At 38.6% G+C, this 25896-nt stretch overlaps 1 protein-coding gene and 1 pseudogene across 3 annotated transcripts in view; both read right to left on the reverse strand.

Annotated features, from left to right (window-relative positions):
• Positions 1–882: 882 nt before the first annotated feature.
• LOC144007475 (uncharacterized) lies at positions 883–16416 on the reverse strand (annotated as a pseudogene). The gene is made up of 18 exons (XR_013280188.1): positions 16368–16416; positions 16232–16285; positions 13242–13354; positions 13112–13153; positions 12953–13027; positions 12688–12875; positions 12487–12592; positions 12308–12416; positions 12046–12103; positions 8138–8248; positions 6782–6943; positions 5280–5510; positions 5136–5186; positions 3927–4171; positions 3508–3852; positions 1967–2227; positions 1523–1819; positions 883–1162 (listed from the first exon to the last, which is right to left on the reverse strand). The product of XR_013280188.1 is annotated as an uncharacterized LOC144007475 (transcript).
• Positions 16417–18227: 1811 nt separating this feature from the next.
• The window catches only part of LOC144007158 (triple functional domain protein-like), a 15070-nt gene continuing 7401 nt past the window's right edge, over positions 18228–25896 (reverse strand). Inside the window, exons 7-9 of one of the 2 annotated variants that reach the window (XR_013280097.1) lie at positions 25692–25896; positions 25457–25564; positions 25212–25374 (exon numbers count right to left, since the gene is read on the reverse strand). The exon at positions 25692–25896 is cut by the window's right edge and continues 3 nt beyond it. Coding sequence is in view for 1 of the 2 variants with exons in the window: in XM_077506541.1 (XP_077362667.1) it covers positions 18455–18502 (48 nt within the window). In the remaining variant the exon portion in view is untranslated. Of the gene's footprint in view, positions 18503–25211; positions 25375–25456; positions 25565–25691 lie in introns of those variants that run through there. The other variant, XM_077506541.1, reaches the window with a different exon arrangement.

Here is a 25896-nt window from a genome sequence, read left to right on the forward strand (position 1 = left end):
AATCATCTTGAAGCCCCTACGTGTGTGAAGCATTTCACTGCAGGGCTTCATTTTGCCATTTTGCGGTGGAACCAACAAGAAAGTGGCCCACAATAAAAGCGCAAATGTTTTGCTGCCTGGCATGAGGTTTGCGTTCGCACCAAACGGCGTCAAAATGTTTGTTCTCATTAGCATATGCTTCAGTTCCTCATATAACGTAAAGCCTTCCGGTCAATGAGGAGCGTAATTAAACACAGCTGAGGAGGAGTGTTTCCTCTCCAAATTGAGACAGTATTATAATAAAAGAAACCCTTTATATTGAAAGATTTCTTTGGTGTATGTAAATGTGAATGTGTTAAAAAAAAATGTTGTACTATATATTTTATATAAAAACAAATACTGAGTTTTCTCAAAAAGGGATTTTAATGTCCTATTTTAATAGTTTAACCATAAATATAACAGTCCACATTCAATGATCCCCAAACCTCTTCAGAAATGGTTCACTTACAAAGATTATTGTAGATTTTGCAATGAAAAATAATAAAAATAAAAATAAACACGAATAGTTACACACCGCCGCCTGGCGGTCAATGAGGGACAAAATAGTACCTAATGTTGTGGCCACAGAGTTTGTTTCTCATGAACACCACCGCGCTTTACCACATCACATTATGTAACTACCTTTTCACAGTCGGTCTTTTGCACAAGAAGAACTTAAAAACAGCATCCTGTATTTTGACCGCTGTGAAATGCACTGCGGTCATGTATCAGGAAAAAAAACAACTATGAGTTTAATATGAAATGAGAAGTAACTCAATGACCGACATCAGTTTTGCATGGTGACAAAAAAAAAAAAACAAAAAAAAAAAAACACAATAGTAGACTTATTTCCACTCCAAATTGTAGTCAGATTTTATTTGCTAAATTATATAGTAATTTACATCATAGGATTTTATGGTAAAATATATTTGTACAAAAATACACACATTTGCAAATCATCAAGAGAGAAATATAATAAATAAACACCTAAACTACTGGAAGCAACAATTTTCCTCAATGACAAATATAAAAACTAGATTAAATATTACTTTCTAAAAAGTGTACAAAATATGTAAATGGAGATACTTCAATGCTTCTTGTAACTGTCAGGATTTTTACATGGAAGATATTTCCTCATTGGGCTCTGAAAGAAAGGACGACGTGAAGAAAATTAGAACGCATATAGTGACATAAAAATATTGCAATTTAACTCATTGACTGCCATTGACGGAAAAAGACGTCAAATAATGCATTTTTGCTGGACTGGTAGGTGAATGTGTTAAACACAATGTGCCAATATATTTTGTGATTATATTGCAGCATCCTTTTTTCCTTTTTTTTTTTTTTTTAAAGGCAAATGTTGCTTAAAAATCCATCAATTTTGGTTACATCTCATCTTAAGTCATTGACTGCCATTGACGAAAAAAAGACGTCAAATAATGCATTTTTGCTGGGCTGGCAGTGAATGTGTTAATAAACAAACGGTGGATCTGTGTTGTCTTACCTGTCCAGCTTCTGTAAACGGGAATTTTGAGTGCAGGGTGTGTGAGCTCCACAACAACTCTCAGGCGAGCTCTCTCGCTTTCCCTGCTCCCCTTGGTCAAATTAACTCTGTTGATGTATAAAGCTCCCGAGTCCAACTCTCGTTCATCGTCGTCATCGTCCTCACTGCCCTCGTCCCCATCTGATGACTTTGTTTCCTCGTATTTTTCCTCGTTGTTGCTGTTGTTCTCTCCCTCCACTTTCTCGTCGATGTACGCTATCCCTTCGGTGTCCGGATATGTGACAGCTGCTTTGGTTTCTGAAATGGAGACATTAACTCATTCACTGCCATTGACGGAAAAAGACGTCAAATGATGCATTTTTTTTTGCTGGTCTGGCAATGAATGTGTTAAATGAGACAGTGGCCTGGACACTATATTAGGTATGTCATTGGATGTAACGTTACTTAGTCCACGTCCGTTCCTCCGTTTCTTGCTCCGATTGAGTGCTTGTGTAGCCCTTTCGAGGGCGCACACACTTTTAAGCTCCCTCTGGCCATCATCTCCTATCTTCTCCGTCTCACTGGACTCCAGCGGCGATAGGGTGGTCCCGCCCGCCGTCCACAGTAACTTGACCTTAGGGTGACCTCCCTTCAACAGGAGAGAGAATACGCCCACTCCTTCGCTGCTCCAGCACACCGAAGTGGATGAAGGGATGCTGGGAGCAACTTGGAACACAACGTGTCAAAGTCAATGAAAAACGGTTTGCCATTGTAGTTTAATACAAAAAGTAAGAGGAATGAATCTGCAGTCTGCACTTACTCCACTAGATGGTGCTGTTTCTTTTTAGCATGTATTTTATTTTATTTTATTTTATTTTATTTTAACGAACTAAGCAGTGATTTCAGTGAAATTCTATCGGGTTTTATAATTAAATTTTTGTGATAGTTGATGCCCCTCTAAAAATGTTTATAATTGTCGATATTAATTGTTTAAATGGTAAGTATACCACAAACTATGATCCAAAATATAATTTTAAATTCATCTTACAATACCCTTAAATATGAATGACTTATAGAGGAGTTAAGCTAGATATATATATATATATATAAAAAAATAAAAAATAAAAATACTGCGATTGGCTGGCGACCAGTCTAGGGTGTCCCCCGCCTACTGCCCAGAGCCAGCTGAGATAGACTCCAGCACCCCCTGCGACCCTTGTGAGGAATAAGCGGTCAAGAAAATGGATAGATGGATATAAAAAAATACACAGTCGCATTTGCTGATCTTGACCATGACTATTTTAGTCATCAATGTGCTTTGGCACCATCTTGTGGCATCTTATGGTATTACAGAAAGAGTACAAAACAAGCGGGGAATCGCAATTAGCCATAGTAGATATAAAAATGGTAATTTGGCGCCATCTGGCGGCATCTTGTTACTAAGAAAGTACGTCGAACTGAGGGGAGGAGTTTTATTGCGTCAGGCATGTAAACAAATGTACTTCAACTCCATCTTGTGGCGTGTATAGATGAGGCAGGGCAAGTTTGTATATAAGTACTTTGCTTGAAGTCAGTCCATCTACTTTTTCTAGTATTTTTATTTTTTAATTTTTTAACACATCTACATCTGTACTTACATACACAGTGCGAGTATTTTTGCCACATCTGAATGATGGTTAATGACCAATCAATTTGAGTCCATTTAGCTTTGTATATCTATCTGTATTGGAGTTCCACAAGGGTCTATTTTAGAACCACTGCTATTTTCTCAATATTGATTTCACTGTTGGTATAAAAAAAAAAATAGTTAAATCTATCTTAAGTTATCTTTTAAAACATAACTTATAAACAAATGAAAGCCTTTATTGAACCTTTTGAAATTGTTAGTTCCATGTTTACACACAGCATTCGTATTGTATTAATTGTTCCCAATAAGAGCGTCATCACCCCTCCTTGAATAAATAAAGGTACAAAGAAAAAGAAAAGAGCGAGTGATTCATTCTTACCAATGTCAACATTTCTCCAAAGCCTCTCAATAGGTTCTTGTAGGGAAAGGTGCTCGACTCTGCATTTGATCCCTCCCCCTCGCTGTTTTTTCTCACGGTTGTTGGCGGCCCTCAAAGTGGCCGTGGTCCTGTAGAGTCTGGAGTGAATCTCCACGGGGCCCCACAGCTCCCCGCCCTCCATCACCTCGTCCTCGCTGTCATCTCGCTCGCCCCCTCTCACTTTCAGCCAAGTGACCGTAACATCAGGCGGGTAGAAATCGGTGATCTCGCACCCCAGGGTCAGCATCTGGTCGGATGCTGAGGTGGCGGATGAGATGTCGGACACGCGTGGCTGCTTGATGAAGCCTGCGTGGGAAAAAAAAGCAGGATGTGGATATTTATGTTTAACAGCGAGCGCCGTGTTCACTCTCCTCTCTGACCTCTGGTCTCCCGAGTGACCGGCTGCTTGAGGGCGATGGGATGGACGCTGACCCAAACTCTGGTGCCCCCCTGTTCCAGTTCAATTTGCACTGACTGGACGCCGAAAAGAAGCCCTCGGAATTGGGTCGAGGGGAGGTTGAGGCCTGGGACGCCACTGGGCTCGGCTCTCCCCCCTGGCAGAACCAGCGAAAGGTGATGACGTCCGGGTGGAAATGGGACGCTCGTACGGTCATGCTGATGACGTCTGCAGAGCGGGAATTGCATTTAAAATCAAAGATGGAAAAACAATGAACAACAGAGGGAGACCGGACAAACGGAAAATAATAATAATAATAATAATAATAATAATAAATTATTAGAGGAGACTTTCTAGACACTCAATACACGGTAAAATTTTATAATCGATCTCAATAAAAACACCTAAAAAAAAAAAAAAGACTTGAGCCATGCTCCCAAAGGGGAGCACAGTGTAAGCCTGGAAAAAAAAGATACAGTGGCATTATGCACATAGACTGTAAACAACAATTAAAAAGTTTGATGGTAACTTAGAAATGCCCTTATTTTTTTTTAAAGATAAGCCATTTAAAAAAAATTATTGTTACCATGTTAACTAGTTAACTAAGCACTAGTTAACCAGTGGTGGGCAAACTTTAAGCCTCAGAGGACCACTGATTTATTTTTTTTAATTTTTTTTTTAATTGAGAGATGGACTAGGCTATATGATACATTTACATATACATATATATATATATATATATATATATACACATATATATATATGAAAAAACCCTGCATTTATTTATTTATTTATGTATTTATTTATTTAAACTTTTACAAATATTTTTTTATTTATTTTTAAACCATGACATGGGCCAATCCCACATCATAACAAGAGGAGGCAACCGAGTATAGGAAGAAACAGTTTGATGAATCTAATAAATGTAAATTCATGACTTGATTGACTGTATTTATGATTATTTAATGTTATATTTTCATTGAACTGCAATTGGCTGGCATCCAGTTCAGGGTGCACCCCGCCTACTGCCCGGAGCCAGCTGGGGATAGGCTCCAGCACCCCCACGAGTAGCAAGCGGTTAAAGAAAACAATAAGTACATTTCTATATTATGAACCCAAATTTTATATCTATAATATTATAGTACAATATTGTCAGTCACTCACAGTGGTCCCATTAATACATCTGCCTCACCTGAGTTGTCTGGCGTTTCTGCCAGCTGAATTTCGGAAACCTCTGGTGCAGCTGAAAGGGTAAAATTCACAAACAAAATCAGTGTGATTTCTTCAAAAAAAAAAAAAAAAAGTGCATGCAAACCAACGACTACAAACTCCTTACAAAGAACCGTGAACCTCTCTGACGCTCTCTCCATCACAATCTTGTCTTTGCCTGCGTAGGAAACCTGGCACTTAAACACTGCCCCCTTGTGGATGGAAATCTGCGGGATGAAGGTCAGCGACGAGACCAGCTGCTGGACTCCGCTTCCTGTTGAGTGCAGGGGCCCCTGGCAGTGCAGCTTGTAGTAACCCATCTCTCCTCTAGAGGGAAGCAAAGGACCTTTCTCCGGTGCTGGGGAGGTGAGAGTTAGGCCGTAGGGCAGATGGATGGTGGTTAGGGGGGTATAGAGGCAGTTAAAGTTTGCTCTGGACGTCCCTACATTTGGACATTTGTTAGCAGAATGAAGATGAATAGCAAGAGAGCGTATAGAGAGTCAGTCAATAATAGTCATTAAAAGCATTAAATCATATTAGATCGGTGTCTATACAGCGTCCTCATCATTCATCCCGCGGCCCATGAGGCGTTCCGATAGTTTTTCCTAAATGTATGAACGAACGGCCGACGAATTTGTGCAAAAATTCAAACAATTGGTGATTGATGAAGGCACAGTAAGTTTTGAATTGCGACGAGACGGGCCTTTTTTTTGGGAAAAAGATGCCTCGCCATGCCGGAAGTTTCCATGAAGTTTCAGAATTTGTTTAAAAAGAATCGCCCAGAAAAAGTGTTCACCAGTCGGGCGTTTGCTCACTAAGATGATGCTTGCCTTGGACATTTCCGAAGGATTGTTTAAAAAAAAAAAAAAAAAAAGCAAACATCCATGGATAAGTTCTTTACAAAACACCAGGCAAAAAAAAAAAAAAAAAAACACTTCTGAGAGAGGAGAACATGAACCAAAGAGGGCAAAAAACGATGAGGACAAGCAGTTAAAAAGGTAAATGACCATCATTTTTATTCTTTGTTTTTTACATTATGCGCAATTCTCATTTATTGTGCAATAATCTAATTGTAACATGTATTTGTTACATGTTTTGATGCATTTTTATGCTTCATAAAACATTTATGTCTGAATTTTGGGAGGCTTGGAACGGATTAGGGCATTTACATGGAAAATGCGTCTCTACTTACAAACTTTTCTACTTAAGAACTTTCTTCCAGAACCAATTAATTTCGTAAGTAGAGGTACCACTGTACATGATAAATAAAACTCAACTCAACTTGATTTACAAAGTGCTTTAAAAACATGCATTGCTGTATTCAAAGTGCTGTACATGAAACAGCGAAGAGCTGGACCTTAAAGTTACAGCTCGTGGACACCCAGCGGCCCTGTACCCCAGTTTGAAAAACCCTGGATTACACCCTTTGTCTCTGTTGTTTTGACTAGCAACAAATCTCAGAAGAGCTCAGCAGTTGAATGATGGCATGTAAACAATAAGTGTCTATCAACTGAGGTACTTAAACTTAATACCTATTTTTTCCTTATGTCATAAAAGAGGCATTAGTCTGAATGCTGTTTCGCATTCATCCAATGCAAACAGTCAACCTTCCTGGCGTGACTTTCCTACCTGTGAGGGAGGTGTCGGAGATTGGCGTGTCATTGAGGAACCAGGCGGTCTGGACCCGGTCCACCCTCCTGCCTTCGATACTCACGCTCACTCTGCCCTTTTGACCCACCACGATGCGAGGAGGGAGGATGATTCCCGAGACCGCCAGAGACTTTTGCTTCTCTGATTGACAGCGGAGAGACATGACACGTGACAGTTTAGCTTTTAACTTTTTTAACTTTTTTAACAACTAAGCGACTACTTTAGTTTTAAATCTGATTAATATTGGCCATTTTTAAAAAATAATAAATATTAACATAGCCAAAAAAAGACGGTTGTGAGAAAGATATGGCATTTTTTAAATAAAAATTATGATGGTTTCTTAAAATTGTAAAAAAAAAAAAAAAAAAAACAAAAAAAAAAAAACGTGTTTTCTGCTGGAGAAACGGTAAAAACAAACAAAAAACCAAAAAAGAAAGGAAAAAAGAAATGGAAGAAAAGAAAGAAAAGAAAAGTAAAAACATGCGGCCAAAAGTAAAAAAAAACAAAAAAAAAACATTAAAAAGTAAAAGTCAATGTCAATTATGACTCATTATATATATATATATATATATTAATCGTTTAGAAAATTTGAATCATTTGGATACCTTTTTTAATTTAAAATTGTCCAAAATCGAATTTTCAACTTCTCAACAGTCTGATTTCTTTCGTCCTCCATGAAAGCTGATAATCGTGTCAAATCAAAATAAATAAATAAATAAATGCATTTTCTTTCACTTTGTAAAAAAAAAAATATCAACCTTTTTTCCCTATTTTCTTACATGATACGAACCAAATCAGTATCTAAATCTTAACTCATTCACTCCCACGACATTTTCGCTGTTTTACTGGATTTTGACTGATTTTGCAAGGCCCATAAAATATTGTGTCCTACTGCTATAAAAACATGGAATCTACCAAAAGAAAGATTAGAGATTCTTATTTTATCAGGGAAAAAAAGTACATTTCTACCTGTTTCCATGTTGCATCAATTAGCATTAGAATATGGCTAAGTTTAAAATAGTGGGTAAAAGAGCTTTTTGATCTCTTATGCTCTGCTGCCATCTGCTGGCCGTTTTTGTAATAACTAATGTAATAGCTTCAAGCATTCGCTTCGGTTCAGGGGCTGCATCAAAGCCAAAACGTATAAATACATCTTTGGGAGCATGGTAATATTTAAAATAGAACATATTTATACGTTTTTGCGAGTAAATGAGTTTTTAATATAATTATTTATGGTAATTTGAAATAGTGTCATGTTTTAATTAAAAGCATAGAAAAAAAAAACATCGACAGATGAATCAATAAAAAAAAGAAAAAAAAAAAGAAAATATTCACCATCTCTTCGCCTCCAAGAAAAGCCAAAGCACAACAGGAAGACAAGCACCAGCGAGATACACATCATTGCCACGGATGCCTTCGCAGATTTCGTGAGCACTGGTGCCTCATCTGCAGAAGAACACGACATAATCATGAAAAATATTCTACTCATGCTTTAAGGCGTTAACTGACAAACAAATGAGTTGATTTCATGATAAGGTCCACTCATCACGAAGGCGAGATGAGTTGCGATTATAAGCCGCTTGAAGTAATGAAGGCATGCAGGTATGACTGTGTCTGCTTGTTTTTGTTTTTGTTTTTTTTCAAACACCTGTTGTCAATTTGGCCTTTCAACACCTTCTTAGGAATGTTGTGAAAAATGTCACACGATCCGGGTTGCGCAAAAAGCACTAAGGTTCAATTAAGTTTACTTGTCTGTCGTGTATTTCCATCCATCCATCCATCTTCTGAACCGCTTGCTCCTCACAAGGGTCGTGGGGGATGCTGGAGCCTATCTCAGCTGGCTATGGACAGCAGGCGTGGTACACCATGAACTGGTTGCCAGCCAATCGCAGGACACGTATTTTATTTTAATTAGGTAGGTTTAGGTACCCAAAATTGTGATCGTTTGCGGAGAATAAAGAAGAAGAAGAAGAAGAATAACTAGAGCTGCGAGCAGCTATAAAGGGCCCTCGCAACCTGGGCCACGTTGGGGTATTTGCATGTCGGGGTACTGTTTCATAGGAAACCGTCTAAATTGTAAATGTTTTTGACATGCTTTGTGTTTGCAAAGTTTCATGGAAGGCCAAAAATGATGCACAATTAAAATAAAATCTAAATGGATTGGCACATGGCTATAGAATAATTTTTGGAAGTATTAGGCTGATAGGTATGCCTCCCAATATTCACACATCTAGCTGAACCATATAATCGGATATACTTCATAAAAATATCTAGACGGCGCTATTGAGCCATTTATTACAAATTGCACAACAAATTATAAAATATTCATGTTCGTGAGAGATCTGATCGGTGTGCAAAATTTTGTGTTTTTGCCCATGTTTAGACTCTCAAAAAAAAAATTTCTTTGCAAACAATGCATCGCTACAGCAAAGGCGTGTGACAAAATAAAAAAATTCAATAACTTTTCATCTTAAATATCTTAAGATGAAACATGCCAAAGAATGAAGACGATGTGATAAGTTTTGCAGAAAATATGACCCCTATAAAAGGCCCCAAAAAGTGGCTACAAATACCAAAGTAAATCAAAATCTCAGACTTCCTGTTTGGTTTAACATATGGTTCAAAGAGAATTTTTTTGTACATCGTGGGCTCTTATGTATGCCTCCAAATGATCATAGATCGAGGTGAAACGTACAACCGTGAATGCTTCGTTAAAGAGGAGTTTTTTTTTTAGCACAAAATGGGGGAATTCCTGTTGGGTTTAGCACATAGCACCAAGAGACTTTTTTGTACATTGTGGGCTGTTACATATGTCTACAAATTTTCATAGCTCTAGCTGCTTCGTACAACTGGGAATTCTTCCTTAAGAATAATTTTTTTCCATTGCAAACAAGTGCATGCCACGGCAACAGCGTGCGACGAAATAAAAAGCTTTCAATAACTTTTCATCTTCAACATCTTAAGATGAATCACACCAAGTTTGAAGATGATGGGATAAACTCTGTAGGAGGAGTTCGTTAAAATAAGACCCCTACGAAACGGCCAAAAAAATGGCAACACGTTCCAAATTAAATCAAAATGGCGGACTTCCTGTTAGGTTTAGCATATGGTTCAAAAATAGTTTTTTGTACCTCGAGGCCTGTTACATATGTCTTCAAATTTTGGTAACTCTAGGTAAAACGTACAACCGGGAATGCTTCGTTAAAGAGGAGTTTTTTAGCTCAAAATGTGATGCCCGGCCCCTGGGGGACTTCCTGTTGGGTTTAGCACATAGCACCAAGAGACTTTTTTGTACATTGTGGGCTGTTACATATGTATACAAATTTTCGTAGCTCTAGCTGCTTCGTACAACTGGGAATTCTTCCTTAAGAAGAATTTTTTTCCTTTGCAAACAAGTGCATGCCACGGCAACAGCGTGCGACGAAATAAAAAGCTTTCAATAACCTTTCATCTTCAACATCTTAAGATGAATCACACCAAGTTTGAAGATGATCGGATAAACTCTGTAGGAGTTCGTTAAAATAAGACCCCTATGAAACGACCAAAAAAATGGCAACACGTTCCAAATTAAATCAAAATGGCGGACTTCCTGTTAGGTTTAGCATATGGTTCAAAAAGAGTTTTTTGTACCTTGAGGGCTGTTACGTCTTCAAATTTTGGTAACTCTCGGTTGAAACGTACAGCCGGGAATGCTTAAGTAAGAATTTTGAAACGCAAAATTTGATGCCCCGCCTCTGGCGGACTTCCTGTTGGGTTTAGCATATGGCACCAACTGACTTTTTTGTAGATCATAGTCTGTTACATATGTGTACCAATTTTCGTAGCTCTAGGTTAAACGTACAACCGGCAATACTACGTTAAGAGTTTTGAAACTCTAAATTTGATGCCTCACCCCCGTCATATAGTAGGTCAAAATTTTTTGATTTTTTACCATGATGTTGTCCCAGGTCTTGAGATGGTACAGCCCAAGTTTGAAGTCAATCGGGTTAACCGTGTAGGAGAAGCGGGCAAAAGTATGACCCCTGTAAATGTGCAAAAATTGGACATTTAAATACTCATATCTCACTTCCTGTCTATTTTAGGGTACACAGATCAAAGAGGTTTTTGTTCATCTAGATATGCTACAGGTGCCACACAATTTTCATAGCCGTAGGACAATCGTAGCGGGACAGGGATCCGTTTAAGCTATGTAGGTGGCGCTACAGAGCCATTTTTTTGTATGTATGGCGACTTTAAAATATCAAATTTTTCGGCAGGCCCGATCTGCGTGTAAAGTTTGGTGAGTTTTCGTTCACGTTTAGTGTCTCAAAAATGTGATTGTTTGCGGAAAAGAATAATAACAAATAAAAAGAATAACTAGAGCTGCGAGCAGCTATAAAGGGCCCTCGCAACCCGGGCCACGTTGGGGTATCTGCACGTCGGGGTACTGGCACGTTGGGGTACTGTCAAATAGGAAACCATCTAAATTGTAAACGTTTTTGCCATGCTTTGTGTTTTTAAAGTTTCATGGAAAGGCCAAAAACGATGCACAATTAACAAATTAAAATCAAAATGGATTGGCACATGGCTATATAGAATACTTTTTGAATATATTCGGCATGCCTGCCAATATTCACACATCGAGCTGAATCATATAATCTGAAAGACTTCATAAAAATGTCTAGAGGGCGCTATTGAGCCATTTATTACAAATTGCACAACAAATCTCTAAATAAAATATTCATGTTCCAGACAGGTCTGGTGTGTGTGCAAAGTTTTGTGAGTTTTCACCCATATTTAGACTCTCAAAAAAGCATTTTACTTCACAAACAATGCATGGCTACAGCATTGTTGACATTTTCTTTCTCGTCTTTACAAAAGTCCAAGCGTTTCTTCACGCCAGTCCAAGGTGGCGTCCTCGGCAGTTGGCGGCCACTTGGGATGATGTGGAAAGACCCTCTCAACATTTTCAAATCATTGGAAATGTCAGCCATTACGGATGTTTAAACTTTGCCATATACACACACAATTAAAGTACAAAAACATAAAAGCTACAAAAACGACACAACCTCAGCCATTTAAGCTGCATTTTTTACACTTAAAAACATCAGCGTATCCTCCTGCACATTCAGAATGTGTCCACCGCAGACATAATTCACATTGCACCTTAAAAAAACCATGCGGAAGAAAAAAAAAAAACCACACATTAGTGAAGCCCCCAAATTGTTTTTGAATAAGTGTAGTACAAGCATCTGTCACTGTACCATAGCAATGATGCTTTCGCCAGCATACCACAGGACACACAGTAATCATCCACCGACACTGTAATAAAACAAATCAAACAATAAAACAGAGTCCTTTATAATGTGCTTAGAGACTAAGAGCCAAAATGTATTATTGTGATTAATATACTGTCATTTAGTTTTGGGTATTATAAAGGGGAAGATTATAAATATTCTTAAAATACTTTGGATCTTTCAGCTTTGTGCCAGCAGGTGGTACTTTGCTTTATAATATAATAATTACCTTTGGATTTCAAAAGCGTGGCTACAATTTGAAGCCTTGCAGCTGTCATTTCCTCCACGTTTGTTTCAACAGAGTCTACACTGCCATCTTTCACATACTGCTCTGCAAACTGAAAAGGCCACATGGTTAGTAGAAATATACACATTAACCTCAAATGCGTGCATCCGGGTTGTTTATACCTTTAAAAGTAAGACTCCACAACTTGACCCATCTTGCTGCAGTTTGTGTGGCAGAGATTTTGAAATCCACTTCCGTGGCTCGGCCTTCGTGCTCTTCCAGAAATTCCTGCAGTTGAAAAATGGTTGTTTAAGCAACATTTAGAAGTATTATAAACAACAAATATGACAAAGGACATTAAGACAATAACATTTTACACCAACCTCAAATTACGGACAGTTTTCCACTCGTATTGTTTTTCATTTCCCAAAGGGTCAATGACAATGACCCACTCTTACAATCTGTAAAAACTTCACAGCATGAGTGACGTAATCTTCATCATCACCGCTAAAATCCAGTGACCACCAACATTAACTGGGCAGATCCAGGTTTGACAGTCAGACAATTTCATCTGAAAGAAAAACAAACGGAAACCAAAAAGCAACTCAATCTAAGTTCATATCCAAAATATAACCATAATATATAGACCTTTTGAGAAACTCTGAATTGGCCACGAAAGAAGAGTTCTGTTGCAATGGTTGCCTCCATTCTGTACACGGATTTCTGTGATTGCATGTATGTTAATGTGAAAATTTTAAATTAAAAAAATAGACAAGAAAAAAAAAAAAGGCTATGAATGACACTTACTGCTTTTTCCTGTAAAATTAGGTGTAAATAGGAATCAATGATCTGTTGAAATAGAAATAAAGATAACAATGACTGGATATGAAGACAGACACATCTTCAACTTATGGTATTAGTGTGTCAGTGCTCTGACCTCAGACAGCCACGTCTTTCCAGACAGGCTTCGAAATGAGCTGTCATACAATATGTATGGTCCAATAATGGCTTCAACTTGTCCGGAATCTTTTAGAGACCATAGTTTGTGCACTGCAACACAGGACACACAAAATTAATGTTATAAGTACTAAAAAAAAATACTTTTTTTTTTTTAAATTTGTATTTTAACTGTCAATAAGGAACAAGCATGACTATGTCATCACACATAAATGCAAACAAGTGACCAATGGCTCAAAACCCGTGAGCAATACAGTGTTCCCTCACCATAACGTGGTTCACCCGAGAACAGGTCAGTGCACAGGCATGCAATGACCAACAGGTCTGAACAACCGTTTTATTTTATTAAAACTGTGGCACCTTGCTCTTCAAGACTGCATGTCAGTTCCGGGATGGGTCCTTGAGACTGAGGCTTTCCAACATGCATGATAACTAGTGATGGCAAAATGAAGCCCCGTAAAGCAGTGAAGCCCTGCAGTGAAAAGCGTCACACACACGTAGGGGCTTCAAGATGATTCATTTCCTCGACTACGCCATCATGTGGACAGAAAAATGTATAACATGCTTGGTGCACGCAATAAAATGGTGGGGTGTAATTTTGTAAATCATGCTCTAAATACAAAAGAATATATATTTGAAGAGTGTTTTAGCATGAATTGTTGTGTTACTTTGTCTATGTTTGTGCTTATGCAACAAGTGAAAATGTGAAATGAGGTAAAATAAAGTGCTTATTCATATTTATTTAAAAACAATATTTTTTCCAAAGTTTTTGGACTCAGGCGGTTTGTTTGTTTTTGCAGAGAATTTCACCTCCTTTGGGGAAAAAAAAACTCTTTCACATGGTACTAATGAAGCAGGGGTGCATCGATATGAGATAGCAAGTTTGTATAGAATTGGACGCGTATATTTCTGTGATTCCAGGACTGAAGGGGACTTTCAACTGTGAACAGAAAAATGTGAATTTTATGTGTTGTCACATTTTATTTTATTTTATTATTGGAATCTGTTAAAATAGTACTGTAATTGCAGTGCATTATTTTCTGAGGTGAGATCTGCTCAAAGTGCTCCAGTCCCAAACAAGGGAAAATCTCTTTCTTGCTGGTTCCATCGCAAAAAGAAGCTCGGCAAATCGAATGCCAAAAGCAAAAAAAAAGTAGCGCAATAAGGGACCCGAAAACAGAAAAAGTGAAGGGGAATCCATAGCGTTTCTTTGCCGCTTTTATTTCGAACTACACTCAAACCTAGCGAATCATTTCCTGAATCAGTCACGTGGTACACCCGCTTCGCGGGGCTTCAAACGTCATCACGTACGTCATCGACACGCATTGAATCGCGGTTCATGAACCACTCATCTCCATTACTCGGCACACGCTTCAGGGATTCGACCCGAGAAGCACATCACTAATTTTATGTACTCTCGTGTTGTGTCCTTCACGTTTACACCTACTAGAGTAAGTACATTGTTTTGTGTTACGCGTATAGAAGTTATTTTGCGTTGTACTTTGAGGGTCGTGCAGTTGTAGTGCCTTTTGATTTATTCCGCGTGCGCTTTGTCTTGAATAAACCCTTTTGTTTGTCTGCTTTGGGATCCAAATTACTCGGCTTTGCCGAACTCTCAACACATTTAATCTCTGAAAAGGATTAAAGATGCGATTTACTAGGGGTGTGTATATATATATATATATATATATATATATATATATATATATATATATATATAAAAAAAAAAATAAACGATTCGGCGATATATCGTGATTCTCGAATCGATTCAATAGGCGGCTGAATTGATTATTTTATTTATTTATTTTTTAAGAGCTCAGGATTGTTCATTCGGTAGTTTTACCGATTCGATGTCTTATCATTGCCTTTTTTTGTGTGAATCGATTTTTAAACTTCCATTTTTAATGGAAGAATATTCAACAAAACGTCTGACTTCGGGTTAGGATTCACACCTTGAGCATGGAAGAATGTTATATGAACGGAACATTAAGCCTTAATATTTTATTTTAATGCTGTTCAAACATGAAACAGATTACAACTAATATAAGACTGAAATTTCAGATAAATGCATTTTCATATAAATCTTACACTCTACAAGCTTACTGATTAGTATTTTCTAAATTTGAATGAAAAAAAATTTGCAACAATCGACTTATAAATTTGTATCGGGATTAATCTGAATCGAATGGTGACACGAATCGAATCGTCAGGTACTAGGCAATTCACACCCCTACTATAAACTGGTTTAAAATCATTTCATATAGTTCACGTTTTAAACTGAAATTTCAAGTCTTGAGCCATTCGAAGGCAATTAGGCATGTGTGACTGCCCAAGTCACCTTTTTTTTTTTTTTGCTTAGGAATTATCCAAGACAGTCGACTTAAGTACTTTTAATAAACCTTAATTAAATTCTAAAATAATTTAGAAATTTATTTTTAACCCAATTAAAGCATGAATTAGACCTAGCCGACCTTTATGAAATGGTTAATACCCATTTCAATCGGAACTACCACCATCAAATTCAAAAACATACAGCAACTAAGCTGGGCAATTAGGAGTTAATTCAGGACAGGTGAGCTCTGCCTGGACATGAACACTGATTTCCGTTATCTGCCGCTCTTCACCCATTTGTTATAATTTCAACTTTACGCTTGACTTCAAGTTTAAAGGTTATAGTAATAATTCATTTGAAATGAAAGTAATTATATTGAATATAATTAGTCAAGCGTACACTCCATTGTTTCATTACAAGATAACACTAAATATGATTCCACAAATTAACTACATGGATCTAAACAAAACAGTCCAAGATTTATTAAAATACTTACAGATAAGCAATAAATTGGCATGTGCTAGTTACCAATTAGGGAAACGCCATTCAGGTGTCACAAACAAAACGGTGACTTCACAATGATTTAAATGTGGGAAATACTGAAAAGAAAAACGGTGACGTTAGCATGCATATTTTACCTGTTTTTCCACTAGCTGAACTTATAAATGAGACACCACACCGTTGACTGTTTCCTTCACAATTTGGGGAGCGTGATTGAAAGCGCACACTTGTTTCTACCAGTTCGCCGCATACATCGACAACTGTACTACTCACCACTCAAGGTGTGCTTGAATGTTGACGCTGTCCCCCTCCGTTGAAGAAGTGGAAATCCACACTTTGACCTCGTTTACGAATGTCTTAAATAGGGCGTTTTCATGCGTTTGATTGGTCAGGTGACAAGGGCATTATGGGTAGGCCGACGTCTGAAATGACGATTCTCTTTCTCTCTCTCTCTCAAAATGATAATTTATGAATGGATATTGCATGGGAATATTTAATTAATCATTTAATCAACTTACATGAAGAACTAAACATATAATTGTTAAATTGTACCATGTGATGCCCATAAGGGGGGGCAGGGGTGATTGTAGTCAAATCAAGAGTCTAATGAAGTGTAGGTCTATTCTTCTTATTTAATGAGTTGTCTTGCAACCTTGTTCATTTTTGCTTGTGATATTTTTTGAAACTTTGAGATTTCTTTGAAATGTAAAGTGATTTACAAATACAATTTATTATTATTAATGGTGGGGAAAGAAAAGTAGAACTGATAAGTTGTAGCATACTGAAAAGAAATAGTAGTTGTAGTAATTGTAGTTGTCACAAAAACGACTTGTAGAGCAGGCATGGGTGCAGATAGTACTGGGGATGGGGTTTCAAAAGGACCTTGATTCGTCCATCTCCATCTCCCTGCCGAAAACGTGTCGTTAAGCATATTAGAGTAAAAAGTTCTTCAGAGTCTGTTCATTTTCAAGGCTGTAACTCATTGAAGCAAAAAAAAAAAGAAAAAGAAAAGAAAAACAGAGGGACACAGAACAAACAAATGTCAACAACTGTACCTGTATGTACACTTCAATGATTCAACATATGTGAACATTTCACTTTCATTTTAAATGTCAAAGACCCAGATTGTCAGCTAAAAAGTACACAAAATAGGCTACAGGATGATCGGAGATCCCAACCTGTTGATTCTGTCCATTCTAAGGGTATATTCCAGTTAACCACCTCCACATGGTGACCATTATGACTGTTAGTAACATTTCGCTAGTAACCCGAGTCGCTATGTTCCTTCCCATGATCATAGCAATTAGCAAGACAATTCTCACTTAAGCCCAGGATTCAGCCGCAACAGATCACATCATCTTCAAACCTGACTGCATTTTTTTCAAATGTAAGGGACAGAAGAAGGTGATGAAAGGAGGAACTAAAAACCTTGAAGGACTGTCAAAAATTTGAAAAAGATCATGGAGTAAAGATCCACCAGGAGAAACAGGATGAGGAACGATTGAGTAGAATCAGGGGCTTTGACTTATGGGGTATATGCCACAGAAGAGGCAGGACTTCCGACTTCTGTGTTTTTGCACATCAGCTTTGATTCCGGTTTGTGACGTTTGAGCCACGTCCCGATATTTGTGCGTCCGACTTTGTGCTCCTCCATTGCGTGTTCAAGTGCGAGTTTGTAGTGTGTCTGTCAGTTGTCTGAAGCACTTCAGAGAGCTGAGACGGCCTGTGCGATCCCGCCCATCGACGGGAGCACGCGATTGGAGGACACAGGGGTGGGGGATGCGAGTGTTGAAACGCGGCCCCCACGTCGCAACCCAGAACCAAAATCAAAGCTGATGTGCAAAGACCCCAAGTCCCGCCTCTTCCGTGGCATATGCTCCATTGGCATGTGAAGCACAGTTGGTCATCTATTTATGTACACACATACCCAATTTGCTGATGGTGGCCACCTTGAACACTTGTGAAACATGAAATAAAAACTGAAATAACAAACATAAAACATGAAATAAAAACTGACACGACATGGATAGGTAGGACTCAGACGCAGGGAGATGGTAGGCCACAAAGGCAGCAGATTTATTAATCAGCAGCAGCAAAAGTGGAGAACAAAAAACGCTCCACTGGGGAGGAAAAAAACAGGCACAAGGTACAGGGGACAACTCAAGGCGCGCCGCTGGGGAGGAAAAGGCACAAAAACAAGGCAAAAAGGACACTGTGGAACTGTGGAACTGTGGAACTGTGGAACTGTGGAACTGTGGAACTGTGGAACTCTTCCATGCACTGACGTGACACTTTGGCAACTGAGGGAGAAAGGCTGATGGCTTTTATTGCAGGGGATAATTGGTGGCAGGTGGCGATCATCATGGGAGGGGACCGGTAATGAGCGGGCAGCAGGAAGGGCAAGTGACCTGGGGTGAGAAGGGAGTCAATGATTTTCAAAATAAACAGGAAACATGGGAACAAAATAAAAGAATAACCCGCCACTCTGGTGGCGGCGTGACAAAAACAAAGCTAGAGTTTCATATCGCGTGATAATTTTGGCACACTTTTTGATCACGCTGTATTAAAAAAAATACACTTAATAGAACTTTCTGGATATTATTGAAATAGTGGGTTTTCAATTAACTATTTGACCACTAGATGGTACTAAATCTTACATTGCCCCTTTAAATAAAGACCAAAGATTAGGCTCCCTCAACGATGCCATTCATTCATTATGAAGTATATTTTCACTTTTTTAAAACCATTGTGAAATCTGTTCAGATCGATTTACAACAAATAATTAATTGCTCACTTCAATCAGGTGAACTTCCTAAATGTCTGAAAGTAGCCGCCGTCAAGCCCATTCTAAAAAAGAGAACACTGGATGTCTCCCTGCTAGCAAATTATAGACCAATCGCAAACCTTCCCTCCATCCATCCATCCATCCATTTTCTTGACCGCTTATTCCTCACAAGGGTCGCGGGGGCTGCTGGCGCCTATCTCAGCTGGCTCTGGGCAGTAGGCGGGGGACACCCTGGACTGGTTGCCAACCAATCGCAGGGCACACAGAGACGAACAACCATCCACACTCACATGCACACCTAGGGACAATTCGGAGCGCCCAATTAACCTGCCATGCATGTCTTTGGAATGTGGGAGGAGACCGGAGTACCCGGAGAAGACCCACGCGGGCACGGGGAGAACATGCAAACTCCACCCAGGAAGGTCCGAGCCTGGACTCGAACCGGAGACGCAAACCTTCCCTTCGTAACTAAAATAGTTGAAAAAGTGGTTTTTAATCAACTTAGCAATTTTTTTAGCTTAAACGGACTTTTGGATAAATTCCAGTCAGGTTTCCAACCTCATCACAGTACAGAAACAGCTCTGATTAAAGTACTGAATGATATAAGATTGAGCACTGATGCAGGGAAGGTATCAGTGCTCGTCTTGTTGGACCTCAGTGCAGCATTTGACACGATTGATCATAATATACTGTTAGACAGGCTGGAAACTTGGGTGGGATTAAATGGAACAGTCCTTAAATGGTTTAGGTCCTATTTGGAGGAAAGGAGTTACTTTGTGACCATTGGAAATTTTGAATCTGATCGAAAGGCCATGACATGTGGAGTCCCTCAAGGGTCAGTCCTTGGACCCCTGTTGTTCAGTCTGTATATGTTACCTTTGGGTCAAATGCTTCAGAACACCGATGTTGACTATCATAGTTATGCAGATGACACACAACTGTATTTATCTATGTCCCCAAATGACAGCAGTTCTATTAACGCATTGTGTCATTCTCTAGAGCAAGTTAACAACTGGATGAACCAAAATTTCCTTCAGCTGAACGAAAACAAAACGGAGCTCATTGTTTTCGGCAATAAAGAAAAGAGGATTGCTGTTAAAAAACAGCTTGAGTCACTGTCTTTAGAAACTAAAGACCAAGTTCGAAATCTTGGGGTACTAATAGATTCAGACCTGACCTTCAGCAATCATATTAAATTCATCACTAAAACAGCCTTTTACCAGCTGAAAAACATATCCAGACTGAAGGACTGCATGCTTCAAGCAGACCAAGAGAAGCTTATCCATGCTTTTATCTCCAGCAGACTAGATTACTGTAACGGTCTTCTGACTGGACTCTCTCAAAAGAACATGAGACAATTGCAGCTCATTCAGAACGCTGCAGCTCGAGTTCTGACCAAAACAAAAAGATCAGAACATATTACTCCAGTACTTAAGGATTTACACTGGCTCCCAGTCAGCTGTAGAATCGATTTTAAAGTTCTGCTACTCGTCTATAAATCACTAAATGGTTTGGGTCCTGAATATATCCAAGAAATGCTGATTGAGTACAAACCCAGCAGGGCTCTGAGATCCATAGACTTGGGCCAACTAGTGGAACCCAGAGTTCGAAGCAAACATGGTGAAGCTGCATTTAGCTATTATGCTGCACACAGATGGAATAGGCTACCAACAGAAGTGAAGTCAGCCCCGAGTGTAAATGCTTTTAAATCCAGGTTAAAAACTTTGCTTTTTTCTTATACCTTTGATTAGGGACTTTTAAACAGCTTTAATTAAGTGTTTTTTTTTTTTTTTAATTATTATTTTAAACTTTTTTATGTTAAATGTTTTAAAGTTTGTTGAATAATGTTTGATTGTTAAAATAAAGATTGTTATTGTATGTTTTTTTGTTTGTTTTTTTTTTAGTAAATTTTGTAACCTATTTTTATTTATTTTTTTTCCTCTGAATGTTAACTATTGTTTTTTGATGCTTATGTGTTGTCTTTCCTTGTGTAAAGCACATTGAGTTGCCTTGTGTATGAAATGTGCTATACAAATAAACTTGCCTTGCCTTGCCTTGCCTTATGTTATACTGTATTTATACACACATCAAACAATTTGGGACTGAACAGATTTCTTTTCCAGTCATTTCAATGGGAAAGTTACTTCAACTTCAATCAATGTTTCAGGATACAAACGGGGTCAAGTAATTAATTAAGTTGAAGTTACTACTGTTTTAAACTTTGTTTTTCCAGCAGACAGATTTGCAATTCTCACAGGCTTTACCTGGAGAAATAATCAAAACAAGAAACTCAGTTTATTTCACAATTATCCTCGTCTTTTGCAGAACTCGATGGGACATATGAAACAAACTTTATAATCCGAGAAGCGTCCTCTTCTCCTGGTCAGCATTTTTACAGATGAACCCAGTAGTTGTGTCCATGCTGCAGAGTTTGTCACCATCACGAGAACGGTGAAAATCAGTACGTAATAAAAAAAAATAATAATAATAAAAAAAAGTCACACAATCATTGGTAGTAATGGCTCTCAATGAGCCTTCAAATCATTTCAGCAGGATTCCTAGCAGACAGAAGTAGACATGTATTGCAACAAAGATACATTTGAGCTTGCCAAATCGTACTTGCACTGGATCTAGTACTTACACAGCAATGACATTCCCTGTTGAGGCCACATGAGTGACGACGTCTTCTTGCAGTGCTTCAAATTCCTCAATGGATTTTTGCACTATCCTAGTACTAATTTTTAGTATCTTAAATTATGTAAATCAGGGGTGTCAAACGCATATTCGCTCAGGGGCCGCATGGGGGAAAATATATTACCAAGTGGCCCGGATCAGTAAAACGTCACGTTTCAGTTTGTTTGGGTTTTTGTTTTATTTTGGTGAGTGTTGGTTGTTGGTAGCGATGGCAAAATGAAGCCCCGTAAAGCAATGAAGCCCTGCAGTGAAATGCTTCACACACACGTAGGGGCTTCAAGATGATTCATTTCCTCGACTACGCCATCACGTGGGCAGAAAAAATGTATAACATGCTTGGTGCATGCAATAAAATGGTGGGGTGTAAATCATGCTCTAAATACAAAAGAATATATATTTGAAGAGTGTTTTAACATGAATTGTTCTGTGTTACTTTGTCTATGTTTGTGCTTATGCAACAAGTGAAAATGTGAAAAAATGAGGTAAAATAAAGTGCTTATTCATTTTTATTTAAAAACAATATTTTCTCCAAAGTTTTTGGACTCAGGCGGTTTCTTTTTTAGGAGAGAATTTCACCTGCTTTTGAAAAAACTCTTTCACATGGTACTGATGAAGCAGGGGTGCATAGATATGAGATAGCAAGTTTGTATAAAATTGGAAGCGCATATTTCTGTGATTCCCAGTACTGAAGGGGATTTTCAACTCTGGGGATATTTGGTTCTCCAAGATACCTTTGCACCTCAACTGTTGCATTTGCTGTGACATTTGTGGTTCTTGCTTGATGGATTGAGGTATCAAAATGATGCCACAGTTTGCTTCCTAGAAAAGATGAACAGATATTAGTAATTATTATTAAATATTAGCACAATTAGGAAATATTAAATACCTCCAACAGACTGGTGGGAAGGTTCTGATGATGATGAGGATGAAGTAGATGAGGATGCTGTGCGCCTCATAATAGCTGCGCATCCAATCGTGAGCCTTTTTTCTGCCTCTGCTGCTTTATTGGGACTAAAGAAGCCTAGTTTTTTAAACCTTGGGTCGAGCAGAGTAGCCAGAAACATAATACTCATCGACTGGAGGTTATTCAGCTTCTCTCTTAGTTGTCTTTGCAGGAACTCAACCATGGACGTGCTCTCTGGAGTTTGAAGCAGTCGAATCTCCTCTTCATCCAGAGAGTGATGTAACATGGACAAGAGGGGAATTACCTTTGACCCTGAAACCTTTTTCTCCTCAGCTCTGACAGCTCAATTGTAGCATGGTTAAATGGCTCTAATACTTTCAGTCAGCAACGATTCTGTATTGTTCAGCAGGCAATGGTGTCAGATCAGTACGTAAACTAGCCAAAGCTGCTCCGACAGGCTCTCTCAGTGTACATACGCTGAAGCATGAGATAAGTGCTGTTCCACCTTGTATCAACCTCCTGAATAAGTTTAAGCACCGGAAGGCCCATTTGAACTTGCATCTGAGTTAGTCACTCCTACAACAAAATCAAGAGTCAAATCAGTGTATAGAAAACAATTAAATATGTTACATATGACAAGTAAGGAGCTTACCTTTGCTGTAGTGCTGCTCTTGAAATAACCAACTATCTTTCAACAGTTTGTCCGGATGTGGAATAATTCAGGACATTGGTCAAGAGCTTTTTTTTTTTTACCAAAAGATTCAGAGTATGTGCCACACAAATGGTGTGACACATATGAAGCTCTCTGGCACAAGCTCCCATATTTGCTGCACCATCAGTCACTAGACATGTCACCTTTTCACTGATACCCCACTCAGACATTAGCGAAGTTTTCATAGAAGCCATGTTTGCTGCAGTGTGTGCCTCAGGGAAATGTTGCACCCCCAGTACAACTGATTGGAGGGACGTGGTTTCATCAATGAAATGACAAGTCACAGCTAGATAGGCATCAGTATTGATGGAAGTCCACATATCTGATGTCAAACTACATGGAGATGCTTTAGCCACAATGGCTTTTGTTTTATCCTTGGTTTCCTTGTACCTTTTTTCCACCATGGCTTTCAAAGTCTAAAACAAAAGTATAGTTTATTGAAGTGAATAGTATTGAAATGGTTAATCCGATAATATAGTGCTTCATGTTGTGACATACATACCTGCCGTGTCGGTAGAATGTAGGAAGGAGCTAAAGCTTTCATAAGCTTTTTGAATCCACTGCCGTCCACCAAGGTGAACGGCTGGGAATCCTCAATCCCCATATCCACCAACAACTCAGCCAAGTCAACCTTGTCAGCTAAATTAAATTACATGTCAGAGTTATTAAAAAAAAAAAAAAAAAAAAAAAAAAAAATCAAACAAAAACATACAGTGGAGTGTGGGGCTATGAATATAAATGGCCTACCTGAGCTGGGTTCAGCCTGGTTGGTCTCCTCGTTGCCGTGCAAGACTCTAAAGTGCCTTAGCATAGTTGAGGTGTTATTATTATAACTAAGCACCTTAGAACACACCAGACACTTCACCTAAAAGTATTCAGAAAAGAAAAACGTGAATTTTATGTGTTGTCAGTTGTCACATTTTAAATTTAATTTTATTTTATTATTGGAATAGTGCAGTAATAATTGGCAGTGCATTACCTTCTGAGGTGAGATCTGCTCAAAGTGCTCCCAAACAGGGGAGAATCTTCTCTTTCTTGCTGGTTCCTTGAACTCCATCGCAAAAAAAGAAGCTCGTCGTCGTCAGTCAAATCGAATGCAAAATGCAAAGAAGTACCGCAGTAAGGGACCCGAAAACACAAAAAGTGAAGGGGAATCCATAGCGTTTCTTTGCGGCTTTTATTTCGAACTACACTCAAACCTAGCGAATCATTTCCTGAATCAGTCACATGGTACACCCGCTTCGCGGGGCTTCAAACGTCATCACGTACGTCATCGACACACGCATTGAATCGCCGTTCATGAACCACTCATCTACATTACTCGGCACACGCTTCAGGGATTCGACCCGAGAAGCACATCACTAATGATAACAGATGTTCTCTGTACACCGACACTCGAGGTGTTACTGTCTTCTTGATATTTTCCAGGGCAAGCTTCCTCAGCTCCCATGCTGCTTCTTTTATAAGGCTTCATTATATTTTTTTTCTTTAAAATAACACCTTTCATATTTTTTAACGAGACAGTCTTTCCTAACAGTGCCTGTATTATGTATGGCCCACTGAAGTCTCGTTTCATCCTTGCACCTTTCTTCCTCATATTGAGTAAGAGCACTTAATCCCCTTCTTTATACTCTACATGTTGATATTTTTTAGTGGCTTTCTTTTCAAATGTCCTGGCCATTTTCTCTTGACATGCCGTTACATTGTGTTGTACCTTTTCATGTAGGTCATGTTGAGCTTCTTCTTTCTCTTCAACAATTGTTTTGTAGTCTTCCAATAATGTAATTGTAGACAGCTTAAATGCAAACATGAACAATTGTTTTGTAATAAACATCATGCATGTATTGTATACTGCGAACAAACAAACATGCTTAAAAAAGTATACATAAAACAAACCCACACGGGATTATTATTATTTTTTTTAAATACAACTTGTCAGTATACAAGCCACGAGAGGGACATGTGGGCGCGGTACAATCACCAGCAATAATACTAAAACATAACACAGAAACTTACTGGCATTTCGACAGGCACTTCAGCGGGGAATCTTGCTTCTCTACCATACATTAGGAGGAATGGTGAATATTTTGTTGTGGTGTGGATTTTAGATCTCAATGCAAAAAGCATTGCATCCAGGTATACATCCCAATCGTTTTGGTCCTGGTTTACAAGCTTCCTCAGAGCTCTAGTAAGAAAAATAAAAACAGAACGAAAGTGGTGTGACTCTACAACAAGTTCTCAGAGAAACAACAGTACAACATGTTTACCGTTTAATGTTGTCATTGGTTTTTTTCATCCAAACCATTTGTTTGTGGGTGGTAGGCAGCTGTGACGCTCCTTTTAATGTGGAACAATTCACACATTTTACTATTAATCTGAAAGACAGAAATCAGCACACAGGAGTTACAGTTTACATTCAGTATCTTACAGTCACATTTTCTATAAGGTGAAACTACACAAAACCATCAAAACGGGTGGGGGGGGGGGTAAGAATTCACAAACTTGCGTCCTTGATCCGGGAGTATTCTTTCAGGACAGCCGTGTCTGTAAATTAAAGTACAGAGGTTTTTTGCCACCTCGTCTGCCGATTTGGTTTTCTGGGGAAAGGCTTCCACCCATTTTGAAAAATAATCCGTGGCTGAAAGCCATTGGCTGTCTGTGGTAGTGGACCTGTGAGGTCAATCCCTACCAGCTCCCAAACGGCCGA

This window comes from Festucalex cinctus, chromosome 19, assembly GCF_051991245.1.
Source record: "Festucalex cinctus isolate MCC-2025b chromosome 19, RoL_Fcin_1.0, whole genome shotgun sequence".
NCBI classification, from domain to species: Eukaryota; Metazoa; Chordata; class Actinopteri; order Syngnathiformes; family Syngnathidae; genus Festucalex; species Festucalex cinctus.